Source organism: Dasypus novemcinctus, chromosome 11 (genome assembly GCF_030445035.2).
Source record: "Dasypus novemcinctus isolate mDasNov1 chromosome 11, mDasNov1.1.hap2, whole genome shotgun sequence".
Lineage (NCBI taxonomy): Eukaryota > Metazoa > Chordata > Mammalia > Cingulata > Dasypodidae > Dasypus > Dasypus novemcinctus.
Window position 1 is genome coordinate 44,847,436 of NC_080683.1, and position 19,742 is coordinate 44,867,177.

The 19,742-nt window shown below is 38.2% G+C and overlaps 1 protein-coding gene across 4 annotated transcripts in view; it reads left to right on the forward strand.

The window, feature by feature from the left end:
- KCNQ5 (potassium voltage-gated channel subfamily Q member 5) overlaps nt 1-19,742 on the forward strand; it is a 655,428-nt gene that overhangs the window by 396,761 nt on the left and 238,925 nt on the right. For all 4 annotated transcript variants that reach the window (XM_004475978.5, XM_071218551.1, XM_004475979.5 and 1 more), the window contains one exon: nt 7,335-7,425. In XM_004475978.5, the coding sequence (XP_004476035.1) occupies nt 7,335-7,425 (91 nt within the window). The remainder of the gene's footprint in view (nt 1-7,334; nt 7,426-19,742) is intronic.

A 19,742-nucleotide genomic window follows, 5' to 3' on the forward strand; every position in this document is an offset into this window, starting at 1 on the left:
AAAAGGACTGTAGTTTGGAGATAACTTTAGGACATTTGAAGGGGTTCATGGAGTAGAGCTGGTACCTCATGGCAGGAATAAATGACTCAAGATTAATATAACAAAATGTAAAAGCAACAAATGTCAAGACATATCAGAAATCCAAGGGAGAGAAATCCATGTGTTTTCATTTACTTTAACCTAAATTTGAGCCATGTGTCATTTGAGTCTTTAAAAAGAATAGAACTTTAGACAGCATTAAGAGTCACCTTTCAAGGAAAGTATAAGTGATAGAAAAAAACCTATCTTTCTCATTTTCATATTTGATCATTTAGTCAAGTATTCCCTATATACCCTCCATCATTCCATAAAAAATGAGGCTTTCTAACAAAATCTGTAGAGAATATTTGGATAAAAATAGGCAAGGGGTCTGTCTTCCCACTAAACTGAAAGCTCTGTTAGGGCACAGGCTATACTTGAGTTCCAATGCCTAGTACAGTGCCTGTAAATATTTGTAACTGAGATAATATGATAAAAGATAAAGATGGCCTAGTTATAAAGAAATGAGGAGTGGAGTTAATCCATAAAGATGTAAACCAGATGGATCTGCACCATTAGTAACTGAAAGTCACAAATTCACTTTTGATCTTCCTAGCAGCCAAAGCAAAGAGATAAATATTTGATAAGATCACTATTTCTATAAACTAAAACCCCATTGTTTTTCTAGAAGCAACATAAATTTTTCTTGCCAAACTTAGAATTTCTCGTATGTTTCACAGAGTGAAAACAATGTAAACTACTGAGAAACTTTCAAAATAAGTTAGTTGAATGCTTTTTACTCCTTCTCAGGGAAATAGCAAAAAATCAAACACAATTAGAAAAGTAATCATATGAGGGACCAACATAACAAGGTCCAAGGGCATAGGTTGTCAGTGGTTGAGTTTGCTCCATGCCCTGTGCTGTGGTAGGTAAAGCACAGGAAAATTAGTGACTGCGTATCCTCAAGACAATCCTCTATGAATAGTAATTTTTGAAACCAAACTTTTACTAATAACCGGGCAGCAGAAAGTTTGAACTTGGATTTCCCAAGGCTCTACAATGCAGATATTTTGTGTTCCTGATTAAATATCAATTATTTTGCTTCACATGGAAGATTGTAATGGATCTCCACATCTGAGGGATGCAATAACAAAATGGATATTTTCAAAGGGCAGTGACAATGAGAGTGACATGTGGACACTGTTTTTATATGTGAAGAAGACAAAGAACTGGGTTTGTCGGTAGACTGAAAGGGAAGTCATGATTAAACCAACTTCGAATATCTGAAAAATTGTCATATGGAGGAAGGAGTTTGTGTTTTCTGTGGTATTCTTGAATCTGAACTAGAATGAGTGAGTAAAAGTCCTAGATAAGAAGACTTGACTCAGAGGGGGGAATAGTTTTCTAACAATAGAAATGTCTGTAATAGTACTGCACTGCCTTAATATGCTGGGAAGTTTCTGGATGCTGGAAGGGTTCAAATAGACAGTGCACAATCAGCTATCAGAGATTTTGAAATAGCCCCTGCCTTGAAGGTAGACTCAGTCGAAAGCCTCTAGCTACCAGATATGCCAGATCCTGGAAGGGAGGATCATGAGTACATTCTAGGTGTTCCCTGAGGGAAGGCTCTCTAACTGCCTAGGGGTTCTCTTGTCCTTGTTCTAGCTGTTTTACCTTAGCCACACTCTTTTGAAGACACACAGTAAGCAGAACCCACTACTTCCCGTATCTTGTGATTTCTCCTTAATGCCACACATGTAAAATGCATTTCATTTTTAAAAATTGTTCATTAATTATCCTGTATTTGCTACTTTACAGAGATTACAGTGATAAATACAGTGATAGTATTTATTGATTAGGTTCTTTTTTAACATTTGTACTTGAAAAGCAGAATCATGCAGTTTTTAAATCAAATATTCTGAATCAACTGAATAAGTCATACTGATTTTTATTGCTTTGCAAAGGAAGTCGTGGAGTGTGGAGATATGTTTCATTTATAAAATGCAATCCATTTATGGAAAAATTATGCAGAAAGGACATTTCACAAAGTATCATGTTTAGAAAGAAAGGCAAATTTAGGATACTGGACCACAAATGGACCCCAGACATTCCCTGTGGTGATAAGGTTTTGAATTCTTTAGGTGACATGTCCCCCAGGCAAGCACCGTGTCAGCCTGCAGGTCCTCTGTGGTCACTGATGCCAGCATGTGAATGCTAGTCATCATCATTCATGGTACGTCCACAGAGTCTTCCATCAAATATACCGAAGTACATATTTTATCAAAGCAACACTTAAAAATTTATGAACAGCCAGAGGCAGGGTTGAATATCCTTTGTTGGTTATTTCTAAAGAATTGTTTTCTTAAGAAGTCTGTTCTACTTCCTATTAGCAACTTTTATTTTAATCCCATGATTTCATTTGAGATCATCCCTCCCAAATGTGTTCTTAATGAGTATAATTGACCTACATGGAAAGTTACACCATAGAAAGTTTTAAAAAAACTATAACAGAATTTTATTGAGATATATTCATGTACCATACAGCTATAGAAAGCTTTTATACCACCAAATGTTTACAGAGAGCACCTCCTAGGTAGAGATGTATAGCTGCTTCAATCAGTGACAGTCTGTTCTATTAATTTTCCTGCTGCATGGGCTAATCTCAATGGGATGCCTGCTTTAAACATCAGCCCCATTTCTCCTTTTGCTGTGTTTATCAGGCTTGCATAACTCATACTGTTTGTGAGTGTCTGGGGGTTGTGTTTGTATGAATGACAATAGTGTAACTTGCCATGTGTCATTTGATGAAGCAACAGAGCTTTCTGAATGCTTTATTTTTACATCCTTTTGAATCTTGCTAAGTGGATCCTGGAAATGGCTTTTTTTAAATGTTTTGGGGAAGATGGTAGCCTCTTGATGGCATCACATCCTAAATGTTTGATGTACATGTTTTGGAAGTAGGGCATTATCTGTTTCACAACCATCCATGATAGCCCCAAGTAAAGCTTTTTATCACATTAAATCTGGCCAATTGATTCTAATTAATTGACCAGAAAAGTTGATGGTAGTTTCCTTGAGTAAGCATAGAGGACTTACTTCGAACTGATAATGTTGTTTTTCATGAATGCCCTTCTCCTTTTATATAATCAGTGGCTTCCAAAGAAGAAGTTTTGGATTAAAGTCAGAATCAAAGTGAATTTTCTCAGAAATAAAATATGAATGACTGCTTCAGGCAAAATAAAGGCCAAGAGCTGTTAGAATAATTCTGAAAGAACATGCAGTTTGAGATACCTCAAGATCAATGTATGAAAGAAGCCATGATTTTCAAACTGAACATAAAACTTACCAGTTTAAATTAGTAGCCTGTTCAAAAATGGGCCACTTTCCTGCTCCCTGCCCCTGCCTTCCTAATCCTCTGCCACAGGTATCTCTTACTTTTTTCGTGCCATGGAACCTTCAGCATTCTGATAAAACATGTGACTTGTTCCTCAGAATGTTTTTAAAATGCATAAAAGAATATATGCATGATTACAAAAGAAAATAGTTACATTTAAATGCTGTTATTAAAATAGTAAATAAATTCATGATGTAGTCACACATATATTGCCTTAATAATCCATTAAAAAATAACATCTAGCAATAGGTCTAATAACTGCCATAATTTTAAAGTACTGATGAGCAGAATGATATTCAAGATGAAACCATTATAATTTCATCTACAACTATAAAACGGGATGTGAAATTATCTGTTTACTATTACTATTTCTATTACTGACAAAGTCACCTGTGCTACTAATACCATCATAGTATGTTGCTGCTGCTAACTTAATTTTCCCAGAGGGCTACTCTGATGATACTAGTACCCTGTTCAGAATTCTTCAAAGTCTCCTCTGCTGAACTAAATACAGACCCTGCCATTCAAGCTTCTCCCCAGCCTGTCTCAACCTTCGCTGCTGTCAAATTTAATAGCTTTATGTTCCATGAAAACAGGAAGAAGATGTTTTTTGCTCATTTATTTTCCAGCTTGCTGCCTTTCTCATATTGAAACTCCCTTCTGGAATGTTTCTCTAGAAACTTTTCTCATTGAAATCCCCTTCCTTCAAAGCCCATCTCAAATACCATCTCTTTTGAAGACTGTCTTGATCTGCTCCTCCCTCCCCTAAGCAAGCAGCCCTCCACGTTCAACCCCTGTACCACTTTTCTTAGTGCTTATCTGCCTCTGCATTTCACTGTGTTCACCTTGCCCACATCACTAGATTATAAATTCCTTCATGGTTCGGACTGCTTTAATTTAGTCTTGTAACTCCTGTAGTGCTTGGCATACTACCTTTCACAATTGGTACTTAATACTTGCTTTCATTTGAATTGAAATGATTCCTAAGCATAAAAAAAAAAATGAATTGCAAGAATCATGACCTAAAATGCTCCTTCTCCCCAGCCATTAACCTAAGTCATGCTAGGATTTCAGGTCTCAGGTTGGTCTGCACTTCCTCCGGAAAGCCTCCCCAACCTCAGGGCTGGCTTCATGAGCATGAACTCTGTGCCATGGCACAGGGCCTGCACTTAGAAGGGCTCGGCACTTGCTTACCTTCTCTGCTGCCACAGTCTTGAAATTCTTAATAACTTTTTAACAATATGCCTTGTATTTTCTTTTTGCTCTAGACCTCAAAATCTGAGTGGCCATTCCTGCCCAATCTCTTCTCTCCTGGATGTTCCTGTAATCGCCTGTGTTTTCCCCGTCTTTGCATTCACCACACAGAATTTTAATTTTCTGTTAACATGTTTCCTTCTCTGTTTGCCTCAATAGACCTTAAACTCTGTGAGGACAGAAAATGAAAAGAATTGCCCTTGTTTTGTTATTTTCCTGCCCAACCCAAATCAATATTTGCTGATTGGATAAATGGATGAACAGTTAAAGAAAGGAGAGAGGGAGGAAGGAGTCTATATGTCCATAGCCCCTTGGGCACTCCTGCACACAGGTCTTTGGTTTACAGTCTTCAACTGGACCCCTGGAGCATTGGCAGAATGCTGGTACAAAAACTACTTTTGTAAGAATGGAGGGTGAGATTTAAGAAAATGGGCAAAATGATGACATGAAGGAAGATGAAGCAACACTCAAATATTAATGAAGAAGGAGGTAGTAAAAGGACATGTGATGTAGCTCTGTTTTGAACACACACATAGATATCATGAAATTCCCATTGGTATGCTCTTGGATGAGGAAGGTATCTTAATCATCAGATTATCCCATGCTAGCTTTCCTTAATGTTTTCTGGTAAGCAGGGAATCAGTGAGCATATTTAGAAAAATGGCATTCACCAGAGGGAAAAGATCTGTCCTTTTTTGATGCTATAGCATCCTCACCACTGTCTTAATGAGCCCTGAATTTCATTTTCTAATTGGTAATTTGGGAGTCATGTAGGTGTACTGAAATGTGATTCTAGCTTCCAAATTCCTTTCACTTGGGGTCTATTTAAATTTAAACTCAAGTATCCCAAATCACTAGATGCATGCGTCAAAAGTGTGAGGAATAGCTGTTAACATGGTGTCCTGGGGTTTTTTCCCACTACTTGTACTTCTTCCCCTTGGAGACTTCTATTTAGAATGGGAACTTCTTCCCTCTTGGTTTCAGGAGACAGAGTGATTCCCCCCAAAGCCTCACTGAGACAAGAATGTTATGGCCATGCTTATCTAAGTGCGTTTCATTCAGCAGCACCCTGAGGTGACCTTGACTCCGCACACAGTACTTGCACCCTGTTTCTACTACACAGCCTGGGACAAGTTTCTAAATATTCCTATTTCTCAGTTTCCCCATCTTTCAAATGAGAAGAGTGATATTTTACTCCATAAATTTGTAAGGTTGATGGGGGGCAATGCAAGTGAAAGAAGCTTAGCACAGTGTCCAGTCTATGGGAAACCCTCCCTGCATAGTACTAATTATTATCAGCATACAATATATGAGCAATTATGAACTTCCACTGGGATAGCCATAAAGAAATAAGGAATCTATGGTACAATTAGGGGTCAGCAAACGTTTTCTCTGAAGGACCTGATAGTAAATATTTTTGGCTTTGCAGCCCTACTGTCTACAGCAAATGCTCCAATCTACAGTAATAGGATGAAAGTGACCATAGACAATACAGTGGGCTGTGTTGCAGTAAAACTTTATTTACAAAACCAGGCATTGGGGGCTGTTGTAATTTGCCAATCCCTGTTTCTAAGTCCCTGGGAGGAACTCCCAGTCGAGTGTAGTGGAAAGACTTGTAAGATTTTAGTCAAGACCAAGAGGAGACAAGGAGTAAGTCCACTGCCACACCGAAGAACATGGAAACTGATATTTTAAGGAAGCTTAATGAATGGGCTTCCTAAAGATGAGAAAAGGTGAAAAATATAGCCTAGAGCAAATAACAGGTTCTTGTGTGTTTTTTTTTAGTTTTGTTTCGTTTTGTGTTTAGTCTTGCTTTTCAGGATAAGTAACTTCACCTTTGAAACAGAGCCTTGCCTTTTATTAGATGTTTTCCTTGGAAGCTCAACTCCCCCTCTGCATCTTGGAAATTCCATATTTCTAGTACTAAAAATGTTGGAAGATTGATTGGTAAAAAAGGCCTACTTCCAACTTCGGCTCCCTGTCATATAGTATGAATAGACGGAGAGCTGGGAAGTCATTTCTCTAAGAGCTTGTCTATAAGGAAATGGAAAGTTGTATGGGTAGCAGAGGAAAGCATTCCCTCCTTTTCCATTCCTGCTGTTAGTCAAAGGAATGATAATTCAAAATCCATGAGTAATATCACACTCTGAAAATGAGCCATTGGCTTATTAACAACCACTTAGAATACTTGACAGTTTACCACAGCTGCCAACGTGAGGCAGATTCTGATTCTTTGAAAGGAAGGTGGTAGCAGCATGTGCTACCAGATAGGAGAGCACAAATACAGTTCCAGACCTTTCTCAGAGTCCCTGCTTAGAAAAGGAGTTGTACAGGAAATTCACAAATTCTTAGATTTGGACGTTTAAATACAGGCCCGGAGATACACATACACACACATCATGTAGTATCAAAATACTATATGATGTAGAATGCAAATGAAATTCTTTTGCAAATTTTCCTTCATCACTAAATTTGCAAAAGAATTTCATTTGCATTCTACATCATATAGTATTTTGATATTCAAAATGTCTAGTCCCCCCTCATGCTTTTAGAATTTAACCTGTGCTCTTTCAAATGGGTCTGGTGTTTTGTTTATTAGAAACAAGAAATTAAGTCTGCAGTGATAAATCAAGATTCTTAAAAGATTTCTCCCTTTTTTGTTTTACAGTTTTCTTCTTGTCTTTGGTTGCTTGATTTTGTCAGTGTTTTCTACCATTCCTGAGCACACAAAATTGGCCTCAAGTTGCCTCTTGATTCTGGTAAGTAAAACATATAGACAAGAATCTGCATTAAGTTTATATAATAACTGTTGATAATGTTGCTGCTATGAACTTTGTCCCACAAGAAGTTCTATCTAGAAAACAAGAGTTGCTGTAAGGTATAAAGGATTATTAAAACCTTGCCCACTATTTTAACCATTAGTCAATCAGGAATATTGAGGAATATTTTCGGGATTACATAGTGATATCTTATGTTATACATATGTCATAAATAGAAGGCAAAAGTTGGAAGCAGTTTCAATTATGTTTATTTATGCTAATATCCAAATAAGAAGAATCAGTAGCCATGAGTTCGCCCACTAGATTGATAAAGTTTAAGGGAAGAAAGCATTTTCTAATAATGGCAGCTGGCAGTAGCTAAGTATAATTGGCCAAGAACTATGAAAAGTGGCACCTCATATGAAAACAGAATGCTCCTTCATGCTCTTTTCAACCAACAGACTGCTTTAGGAGTTTTGCTGCTAATTCAGTTACCTGGTGAGAAAGTCTACAATTTGCTCTGTTTCCATTATGCTGTCAGTCTCAACTACATAGAATTGCTCAATTCTCTTTAAAATGGAAAAGACCCCAAGATATTTTAGTCTGAATTATTCTGGACCTTTTAAGTTCTTTTTTATACTCTATTACAACTAAACTATAGTACTGCATACTCAAATCACATCTAACTGAAAGCTTGGTTCATTTACATCCTTTTTGATCCACTCACAAAGTCCAAAAATATCAGAACTGACAGTCTTAGGACTGTCCGGATGACCTACAAATTGGAACAACTCAATCCTTCTGTAAAGCCCAATGGATACCTGAGAATGAGAAAGAGAGGGAGAGCAAGCGAGAAAGAGAAATGTAATATGGCTTAAGTGTCCTAATAAACAGAGACTGTTTATATACAGCAAAAAGCATTTAATTTACAAAATTATTATCATGGAAGTAGAAACTGAAAGATGCCGGAAGGTGTCAGATGCTTTTCCCACCTGTGCTTCCAAATAGCTAGTTTATGCTTGAGGTTGCCAAGATATCATTGTCTTCCAGTCCAATATTGGAAAGAAGCAATTTTTGAGCCTGAAACAAATCTATCCCAATTTAATTCCATGCCAATTAGGTGCAGCAGTGTATTGCTAATGCTAAGATTATTGTTTCAAAACCCAAGATAGAGAACAGATAGACCCAGGAGCATACCAAGGATTTGTTCCATTTATAAGGTTTCCATCTGGCTATAAAGTGGACTTTTAGCCTCATCCATTATTTAGCAATTTATCTGAGCCCAAGGTCCAAGGCACAGCTGGCCCTTAGATTCATATACAGAAATATAATCAGGAATTTTAGACTGAAAATATAAATCTGACTTTTAGACTTGGTAACAGGAAACATTGAATCTACTGTGTGTCCAGTGACATACATTATTAAATGAATTAACCATTAGGATTCCAGAAAAAGATTTTTCCATAACCAAGTTTAGAATCCAAGATGTCAGGACCTTCCCATCTCTGTAATATAAATTCAGTCCTTGCTAATATGTTTCCAGATAGTCCAAAGAAATTCATGTAATTACAAAGCCCAAAGCTGATTTATATCTCTATTTTTATAACCTGTTGAGCAGTGAACGATTGGTCAGAATTTAGTATCTAGAATGCATTTTAGCAGATAAAAATATAGATGTTGTCATATGTCCGTTGGTCTTAAATGCCTTCAGATTTAGCAAAATAGAAAAAATCCCTCTGTGCAAAGGAGACCTTTGTTTTGGGCATTATATTATAGTTAGTGATATAGATAAATACTGTTAGAAAAGTGTTCCTACATGGATTTCCATAGGGAGAAGATGTGTTAATCCTTCTACTTTTTGTGATATAGTGAAAAATTATCAAGATACATGTTTTAACCCTAGGTATATTCCTAAAACCTACCTAGAAATATGCAGTTATGTTGCCTGACTCCAGTTTACTGATGTTATTCTTCCTCATCAATATGTTTTCTCCAAAAATAGTGTTTTACTTGGATGAAAAATATTTAAGGATATTGTTTTCCTCCTTTTTCTTTAGTTGGAAAGCATGCACATTTTAATTCTTTTTCACAGTGCATTAACATAGTATATCATAAATGTTCGATCAATTTTAGAATATTGGAAAAAATTATGAGAAATCTTGGCATGCTTAATGATTTAAAGAATCTCTTTATTATCTTTTAACAAGTATGTGTGAGCCAGTTAGTCTGATTTGAAAGTCTATCCTCTGAATAGCTAATCAAACAGAATTCATAAAACACAATTTTGACTAGCAGTGTTTTTGTTCCCAAGATTGACCATATCTAAATAATTACCATCCAAATAGTAATAGGAATAACTAAAAATGGTTGCAAAAACTGACAACAGTCACTTTTTTATACTTTCAGTCACAAATACAAGTGGCATAAATTTTGAAGAATCATGTGTAAATAATAAATCAATTGTTTATTTTTCATAGTCCTCTCCCACTTGGGTTTTTTTTTAACATTTTAAAATATGTTCAGAGATTTGCTCCTATAATTTGAATTCAATTTCTGTGCAAGTAAAAGGCAGGGAGCATATTATAGACAAACAGCCTCTGGACAAATTTCCCAGAACCCTCTTTATACCCACTTCTCCACCTAATAAGGTTCATGCTGTTGCTTTGGTCTTTGTCTTGCTCATCTCCTGGGGTCCCCATGGAGTCTACAGCTCCCCACCCCACACCCTGAAAGAGGAGGCTCTCACTATTCCCATCCAGAATTGCTCCCTATAAACAACTATAGAAATGATATTACTTATAAACTTGTAACTTCATAAATTTGCCTAGGTTACAAGCCAAATGTATACCTGTTTGCTCATTTATTCTTTTCTGTTCTGTGAACGCAGGTTTCATGCTAACTCCAACTTCCCTAGTTTCACTCCACAGAAGCAGTAGATAGTAGACTTAAGAATGTGGACTCTATAGCCAGGAACCCTGGGTTCAGATTCCACTTCTACTACCTTCTAACTGCGTGGCTTTGGGAAATCACTTAATTTCTCTGAGCCTTTGTTTTCTCATCTGTTAAAGCTGGATAATAATATACCCTAACTCATAAGGTCATTATGAGCATTACATCGGTTCAAGTGCTTAGAACCAGGCCTCACACAGAGAAAGCTCTAGAAAGCTAGCTAATATTATAATCACTGGGTCTTCCACATATAACGGGGTCTAGTAGGAACATAGATACAAGTGACCCATGGAATATTTGAAAATGCTACATTTGAGAAAAATATACTTTTCTAATAGAAAACAAGTATTTTTGTAATAGTTTCTTACCACAATCAAACACTGTTAACTGAGGCAGCTTTCTGCACAAACATCTTCATCTAACTAAAAGTGACCCAATGTTTGCATTCATCATGCAGCCTGTGTTCATAATAACTCCTTATTTGGCTGTCTAACAAAACATATTTTTATTGTCCTATTTTGTGATAAATACGTCTGATGGCAACGCTAATGACTTTATCAGCAGTTCTATCAAGGTCTGCATCTGCTACACAGCACACTGGTATTGCTTACTCTGTCCTCACACTAGAGATAAAGCATAGGAACTCAAGAACATTATATGAAGCTATGTATCCAAATTCCAAGGACAACTAAATGTCTGTGTCTGGGGTTGTGTACTACCTCTTTTCTTGTTTCTTAATAAACTCTTTGCTCCCTTGCCTACCCTTAAAAAAAATGTCTATGTTACTTTCCTGTGTTTTGTAAATTCTTCAAAACTGAAATGGAGCTACCACTTTTAAGTACCTTTCATTTATGAAGCTCATTGATTTATTATAAAAACAAAAACCTAGTTGCAAAGTATGTATTATTCCCCCAACTTCACCAGAGTTAAAGAAGTTGTGCAAGATATATACCAGGAATAAGGCAGAGCCAAGGTTCCAACTTAGGCCTGTCTGATTCAAAGCCTGGGCTATCTCCACTGCATCCAGTTGCCTCAAATTTGTTTACATCTTAATCAAGGCTGACAGGCCTACCAAGGTGTATTTGCAACCACCAGATGAAGCACTGATGTCAGAAGCTTACTTTTACTTCTATATATGTGCTACAGTAATGCGTCTACTTTGGATAAATTAGTTTCTTTTCTCCTAATGAGTCCAATTTACAAAGTTATCAAAAACTGCTTATATCATTTCAGAGCATTCAACATTCTTTGTTTCAATAATTCTAAACACTGTTTGGTAAATATCTGTTGTAAGCAATCAAAAGCAGTCTCCATGGGATAAATAGTCAAGTGTAAAGTAATATCTTTCAAACTCAGCTCATTTGGTTCAGGTGAGGATCATGCTGTTAAAGTGACCTCCTCTTATTTCTGGACCAAACTACTGCAGAAGCTTTGAGATTTTTGTTTGTTTTGTTTGTTTCTTGGGATGTTTTGTTGTTGTTGTTTGTTTGTTTGTTTGCTATTATTTGGCCAAAGTTTTACGTTTTAGCATTTCATATCCCACCTTCTTCAGAAGAGTGCTGTTTGGTAGTGCGTTTACCCTCTATTGGAGAATTTCTTGCCTCTAGATTAATTTTTTTTTTTTAAGATTTATTTATTTATTTAATTCCCCCCCTTCCCCAGTTGTCTGTTCTCTGTGTCCATTTGCTGCGTCTTGTTTCTTTGTCCGCTTCTGTTGTCGTCAGCAGCACGGGAAGTGTGGGCGGCGCCATTCCTGGGCAGGCTGCACTTTCTTTCACGCTGGGCGGCTCTCCTCACGGGCACACTCCTTGCGCATGGGGCTCCCCTTCGCGGGGACACCCTTGCGTGGCACGGCACTCCTTGCGCACATCAGCACTGCGCATGGGCCAGCTGCACACGGGTTAAGGAGGCCCAGGGTTTGAACCGCAGACCTCCCATGTGGTAGACGGACGCCCTAACCACTGGGCCAAGTCCATTTCCCTCTAGATTAATTTTTAAAGTATTTATTTTAGACCTTGAAAGGTAAATTGTTTGCCACATTAAAAACAGAAAACCTCTCCATTTAATGAGAGTCATGTATATTATTTGCAAAATTTCTGTTGAAGTTGGTGATTTGTAAAATTGCCCTTGTAAATGGCATTACTCCCATACCACCCACAAGCAATAAAAGGAATGCCATTATCAATTTTAGCAAGATAGAGAGTGTCTAAGTGTATGTGCTCCTTTGCCTTCCTGCTGTGAAAGACACTCCAGACCACACATGCAATGTGCTAAGCACCTGGATGAGTACTCAAACACATGGTCAAATATTCAGCTTTTCCCAAACATCTGGGTGTTTGGCACTTAACAGAGCAGATACATATTTGCTGTGTATGCTTCATGTAGCAAAGCAAACATGGGCTTGCTTTTTCTTTGCACAATGAATAAGTTCCTGAAATGTGTACAAATCCAATTTAGGCAGATCTAATTATATCTTAAATGCACTAGTGGAGCCTACTATTTAAAGAAAATCTGTAGTGAATCCCCTTGTAAAGTGAGGAGTCCCATTGAAGAGCTAATAACAACTGCATAATTAATCTGTTACATGTTTGTATGTTTTTTTAATGTGCATTCTTGTGGTTCTTTTTAACTGCTATATAAATATCCACTATGTAACATGGTATTGAAGAATTAAAGGAAACATGACTATCATTTCCTATCTATTGGTATCAGTAGATGGGGGGAAGAAACAGCCACTAACATATTTACCATTATTTTCAAAGCGGTAAGGTTGGCACAGGAAATTTTAGGGGTTTGAAATAGAAAAAGATCGTATTAAATGTTTACATCTAAAGTTGCTGGCATTAAATTTTGTAAGGGAGGATAACAATGTGCAGTAATAAGAATACATTTGAGGATATTCAGTCTTATGTTTGGCATTTAAGTGACAAGAGTATGAGATATTGATCTCAATCAGATATGAGGAATGAGTGATGCTTCTTTAGGATTATCACATCCCTTCAATTTAACACAGAAAGCTCCCAGAATAGCCCAACAAACACTGAAAACTGCAATTATTTTCCTTTGCTTTTCTTTCATCAAGGAAAATGCAAATAGGCTTTAAAATGATTCATGGAGACTAAAGACCCTCATCAATCTGCTGAGGACTGAAAAGAAAAAGTAGAAGTAGTTTAACACCTACACTGAATCTTAACTGAGGGATAATAATATAGTAAGTTTGCCCTGTGAAAAGTATTTCAGATATTAGAGGAAAGAGTTGTTAAAGACAATGAAATTGTGCCATTTCCTACCATTAAGGAAAGAAAGAAATTTCTACACGAGAACTGGTATCTAACTGAGTGGTCTACTGTGTACCAAAGAATTTCTCAGTACAATTTTGTTTCGAGAACTGACTGATAGCATGGCAGATATCTTCAGAGCTGTCATTGGAATATATCTAACCAGGTCCACATTGATGCTGATTACCTATGTCCTTTCCAGCTCTCCAAAAAAATTATATTCAGCTGAGAGCGGAAAAAAAAAAAATGGTGGTGTGAGAAACATTACAGGATTGCTAGAAAATAACAGACTCAGCTTGGCAATGGTTGGCCATGGAAGGGAAAATACCCTTCCCTTACCATCTTTCATTGTGTAAATCATTTCCTCCTTTGACCTGCTTTGAACACCTCCTCCTTCCTGGAACAAGCTGTCTCGTTCTTTTGCCTTCTCTCAGTGCTGTTTACTTGACATTCTATCTCCCCCAATATTTAGTTAGTCAAAAGTATTTATGCAGTGTCCAGTACAGGCAAGACATTCTTTTAAGAGTAGAGGACATATATAGCAATGAACAAAAGAGAGAGAAATCTCTTTCTTAAGGAACCTCACATTTTTTGTGAGGAAAACAGACAGTAAATAAATTAGCAAATCATTATGTGCTAAGAATAACATAAAGAAGGAAAAAGTAACAGATAAAGAAGGGATGTTTACATCAGATGTTTAAAGAGGTCCACTCAAAAGGATACCATTTGAGCAAAGGCCTGAATGAAGTGAGGCAACAAGTTGTGCTGAGATGAGGGAAAATAACATGCCAGACAGATGGAGCATGGAGGACAAAACCCCTGAGGCAGGAGCACACTTGCCAAGGAAGGGCAGGAATGCCAGAGTTACTAAAGGAGAGTGAGCCAGAGGGTGAAGGGGGGAGAAAAATGAGGCACCAGTTGATCTGTAGATTGCTTGAGAATAGAATCCAAGTCTGAGTCAGCAAAAGCACTTAATGCAATAGCTTACCAGTGGCAAATTATCTATAAATATTTGGTAAAAGAACATGACACCAATTTTTTAATTGCACATCAATATTGAAAATGCCATAGTATCATGTATGTGGCACCAAAAATAAAACAAGATGCAGGACCTGACTTTATTTTCTACCCACCTATTCTTTCCAGGTAGATTTAACCACAACCCTGATTCTTTCTTCTCTTTTCTTTGTATCTCTTGTGCCTCCACCCTCTTTTCCTTCCTTTCTGTCCTCTCAACATTTATGGACTACCTATGGTATCAGTTAGTGGAAGGCAAGCTGCTATAAAACAAACACCAAAATTTCAGTGGCTTAAGAGAATAGAAATGATATCTCAAATAGTGGTCCAGTGCAGGTCATCCTGGCTGGCGGGTCATTTTTCTTCATGCAGTGACTCTACTAGGTTCTTCTCACCACATGACTCTGTGTCCCTTAGAGCCCTGTCTTCCATTGTACCCAGATAGTAGAGAGGAAAGAGACAGAATGACAAAGGAACACTCAGTTTGAAAGACCTTAACCCGGGAGAGAGACACAGCTGCTCACATTCTCTTGGCAAGAACAAATCACATGACCTCATCTTGCAGCTGTGTAGCTCTGGCTATAGGCAGTGGCTGAGCTTGTCCAATCTGTGCAGTGGGGTTTGGTGGACGGCTAGTTGTCTCTGCACACCAACTAGAAATCAGGCCTGTCCTCAATAGTCATGGTCCCTTCCCTCTAGAAGCCTCCCCATCTAGGTGGAGAGGTAGAATATAAATACCTTCATATGGTATGATCCAGGCTATCCTAGAAATCAGTTTAGGATGCTGTGAGAGCCCTAGGGAAAAGATTTCTAATCCAACCTGGGGGAGTTAGGAAGAGAATTCTGAGAAGCCTGCTGGAGTATGTGACAACTGCTGTGCGTCTTGAAGAACAATGAAGATTTATCCAGGAGAAGTCAGAGCAGGTGCAAAGATAACAGAGTCAAGAAAATAACTATTTAAATCATTGGACATTATAGAGCTGGCATGGGAAAATGGTAGGAGTTAAAACCAAAATAAAGAAGCAGAGACCAAGTCATACCAGGCTTTGTATGCTATGCAAAATATGTACAAAAGGAAATACAGAGCTATTGAATAAACAGGGGTGATAGGACTTTGGGGTTGCAGGTAGATTTAAAACAGAACAAAGAACTAGGCTACAACACTCCATAGGTCACAGATAGCATCTTCTTCATCACATCTGGTGTGTAGTAGAGGCCTTTTACCACTTATTCTACTGAATTGAGTTGAAGGATTTTGAACAAGAAAGAAAAAAGGTCAAATTTACATTTCAGGCAAAGCAGACCAACGGCAATGTTAGAAAGTTAAACTCTAAATCCTGTGTAATTGGTCTCTGCCTTACAGAAAAGTCTGAGGGCTTTTCTCCTCAGAATTCACGTATTCTTCACACAGACCATACACCTGCAGGTTGCTTGCCTCAGGTTGTTCAGTATACTCTTAGCTTTATCCCTGGTTCCCATTTGCCCTCTCTCTCCTCACTCCCTCTCTGGTTTTGATTCCACCATTTGCTTTGACTTTGGATTTTCCAGAGCTGGTTCTGTTACCGTGGTTTTTCTATAGATTTCCAGATATTTCCCTGGGTCCTGCCCATTCCCTCTCAATTTCTTAGACCCAGTCCCTTAATTCACTGCATTTTTAACTTAAATATATATTGAGTACCTCTTATGTTCCACCTTCTGTGCCAGGGACTGGAGTCCCAAATATGAATAAGACTTTGTCCTATCCTGGAAGAATTCACCTTCTACAGCTTGTTCCCATCCATAACCTCTGACTGACTCTCAAAAAACTAAAGTTTTGAAATCATGAGTTTATAGCGAGTAAGCAGTGAAGTTAGGAGATGAGGGAGAAATGGTTAATTCATTGTGTGTTTTTTTTTTAATTCCCACTTAAATCTATATCTACACATGAAAACAGACCTATTTCAAGTTATCTATTTCTCATAAAATTTTCAAACAGTATTATCAAAAACTATTTTTCCAGAATAGGTTACTACTAATCATGCCCATCTATTATTGTTCTGGTGCTGTACAAAGGCAAAATCTGGACATGGTGGGGGTGGGTCCCTCTGTTACCCATGTAGGCAACCATCTGGGGTCACAATTAAGGTGAGAAGACACATCATACTTCTGCAAAGTAGATTAGAGAAAAATTTTCCAAGCTATAAATGGCAGTTTGACAAACAACATTACGGGCTGGATTTTACAAAAATGCTGCAGACCTGGCTTCCTCCAAGGTCATAAATCACAGTGAATTCACAGAACATTACTGGAAAATGGAGAGCATAAAAGACTGTGTGAAGGTTTCCGAGTCTCCAGCCTTGGCTCGCTGTGGACGAACTGAGGAAGATTCAGTGCTGCAAGATCTCAGCATCATGGGAAAACCTGGAAAGTCCTCATGGAAGAACACTGCATAACGGCCTTAGCAAAGGAATGGAAAGGCCAGATGGAGACTACCCTGGGGTGAGGCCAGGCAGCTGGAGAATGAAGGAGCACTAACCCCAGGAGGGCAGCACAGGGCTTCCTCTGTTTCCTCCCTCCCCACCCCACCTACTCTCCCGAACATCATTTTTTATTCAGGTGAAATCAAGTCCAAATCGACATCAAATGCAATCTTAAAGAGAAATCCGAACAAAATAGAGGGGCATTATGCAGAACAGGAAGGGGCAAGGAGAGCTTCCCTGCTTCTGTGACTTAGTGATAGGAAGCCTGGAGAATCTGTGAGTCAGCTACATATATATGAATCTGGAGGTTTTCCCTCCTAGTTGATCAGCCCATCTGCTTCTGCCAGCAAGTGCCTTCATGAGTCACTTTCGGGTCCTGACAAAAACAGAAAATGATAAACCACATTTTGTACAAAGCCTGCAAATTTCCCTTCACCTGAAACCTGTCACATGTGGTACCCTTGTCTCCATAACCCAACAGCCCACACCTTTCCTTACATCCCCTTCATCAAGCTGAAGACTGGTCTTACTACAGTATTTCCTTATTTTATCTTTTTAACTGTACAAATAGCTTATTGGGATTGTTGTTACTTTTGGTAGAACTCTTAATAAAGTCCCTTAGGTTTAGTGGTTTGCCTTATTTTTATGTGAAGACTAGTCTCACTGCAGCATTTCCTTATTTTATCTTTTTAACTGTACAAATAGTTTATTGGGATTGTTGTTATTTTTCTTAAAACTCTTAATAAAGTCCCTTAAGTTTAGAGTGGTTTGCCTTATTTTTACCGTAAGCCCTCTTCTTTTAAGAGTACAATCTTACCTAAAGCCAGATTTTCAGCAATACATATACTGCATTGTGGCAGAACAGCTAATATTTTATGAAGTATATACTTATCTACCCATTTTGTCTATTCAAAAGCATGTTGCATAATGCTTGAAAATATGTTATTTTGAAGTGAAAGGTATCAGCAACACAGACAAAGCTGGGATGGTGTTATCTTTAGGTCAAATAAATCAAAGGGATAAAAGCCTATACCAGATCATGGTTTGGGGTACTCCTCAGCCAGTCAAAAGATTGAACTCTCCCCTTTGTCAAGCTGTGTTAATTATTTAATCTCTACAAACCTATCATCAGAAATTCAATTTTTAAATAAATTAGCCAAAGCTGTAAGAAAGAAAACCTTTGTGCGATAGTCTTTTTTAAGACTGAAAAAAGATATTATAAGGTGCTGAGGGTAGAAACAAACTTTAAGAATATAGCAACAGAGTAAATCGAGAGTACTTTTCATCAAAAAGATAAGGTAACTTGATTTCATAATTGTAAGTTAAACTTCATTTTTTACTTAACTCTAAGTGTTTTGACATCTTCTCTATATGTGAGATCTGTAACATTTGAATTATTCTATCTTTTCCTGTTTTAACCCTAAATAAAATTCTAAATAATTTTTAGATCTAATAATTATAAGATCCTATGCCTTACCTTGCCCCTCTGGCTTCTCACATCCTCGTCTTTCTTACAGCTGTAGGCTAATTTCTGCATAATTTCCCTCACAGGTGCCCACACATGCACCAGTGCATACATGTGGGAATACACACACACACACAAACATACACATACCTGCGGTCACTCTAGCAATACTGAACCATTCACCATTCAGATTTACATGCACACTGCCTCTATGCCTTTACAAACTGAGTTCCTCCCATTTGGAAGGCCCAGATCTACTATTTCCCTCCTCTGCGTTGGTAATTCCTATTCATTTTATAAGTCTCAGCTCATGTCTCCTCTTCCTCAAAGCTTTCCCTTGACTCTCCAGAAGTGATTAGATTCCTCACCTCTGGCCAGCACCACTCGGAGGGAATTGTCTGTAGTAGCCAATAGTCTTTAAAGAGCATTTATCATGCTGAGGTATAGTTGTCGATTTCCATATTTATGTTTGGATCTCTGCTAGACTGAAACCTTCATAAAAGTAGGGACAGGGAAGTGGATGTGGCCCAACAGATAGGGCATCTGCCTACCACATGGGAGGTCCAAGGTCCAAAGGCCTCCTGACCTGTGTGATGAGCTGGCCCATGCGCAGTGCTGATGCACACAAGGAGTGCTGTGCCACACAGGAGTGTCCCCCATGTAGGGGAGCCCCACATGCAAGGAGTGCACCCCATAAGGAGAGCCGCCCAGCTCAAAAGAAAATGCAGCCTGCCCAGGAATGGCGCCACACACATGGAGAGCTGACATAGCAAGATGACACAACAAAAACAAGACACAGATACCGGGTGCCGCTGACAAGAATATAAGCAGACACAGAAGAACACACAGCGAATGGACACAGCAAACAACTGGGGGGTGGAGGGGAGAGAAATAAATTTTAAAAAATAAATCTTAAAAAAAAAAAAAGTAGGGACATCTTATCAATCCTTGTATTCCCTCATAACTATCACAGTGTCTAGTATGTAGGTGGTGCTTGATAAATGTGCAAAAATTAAATGACCTAACCCTCTATTCTAAAGAAGCCACCAGTAGGTGGCGGACTTGGTCCAGTGGTTAAGGCGTCTGTCTACCACGTGGGAGGTGGGTGGTTCAAACCCCGGGCCTCCTTGACCCGTGTTGAGCTGGCCC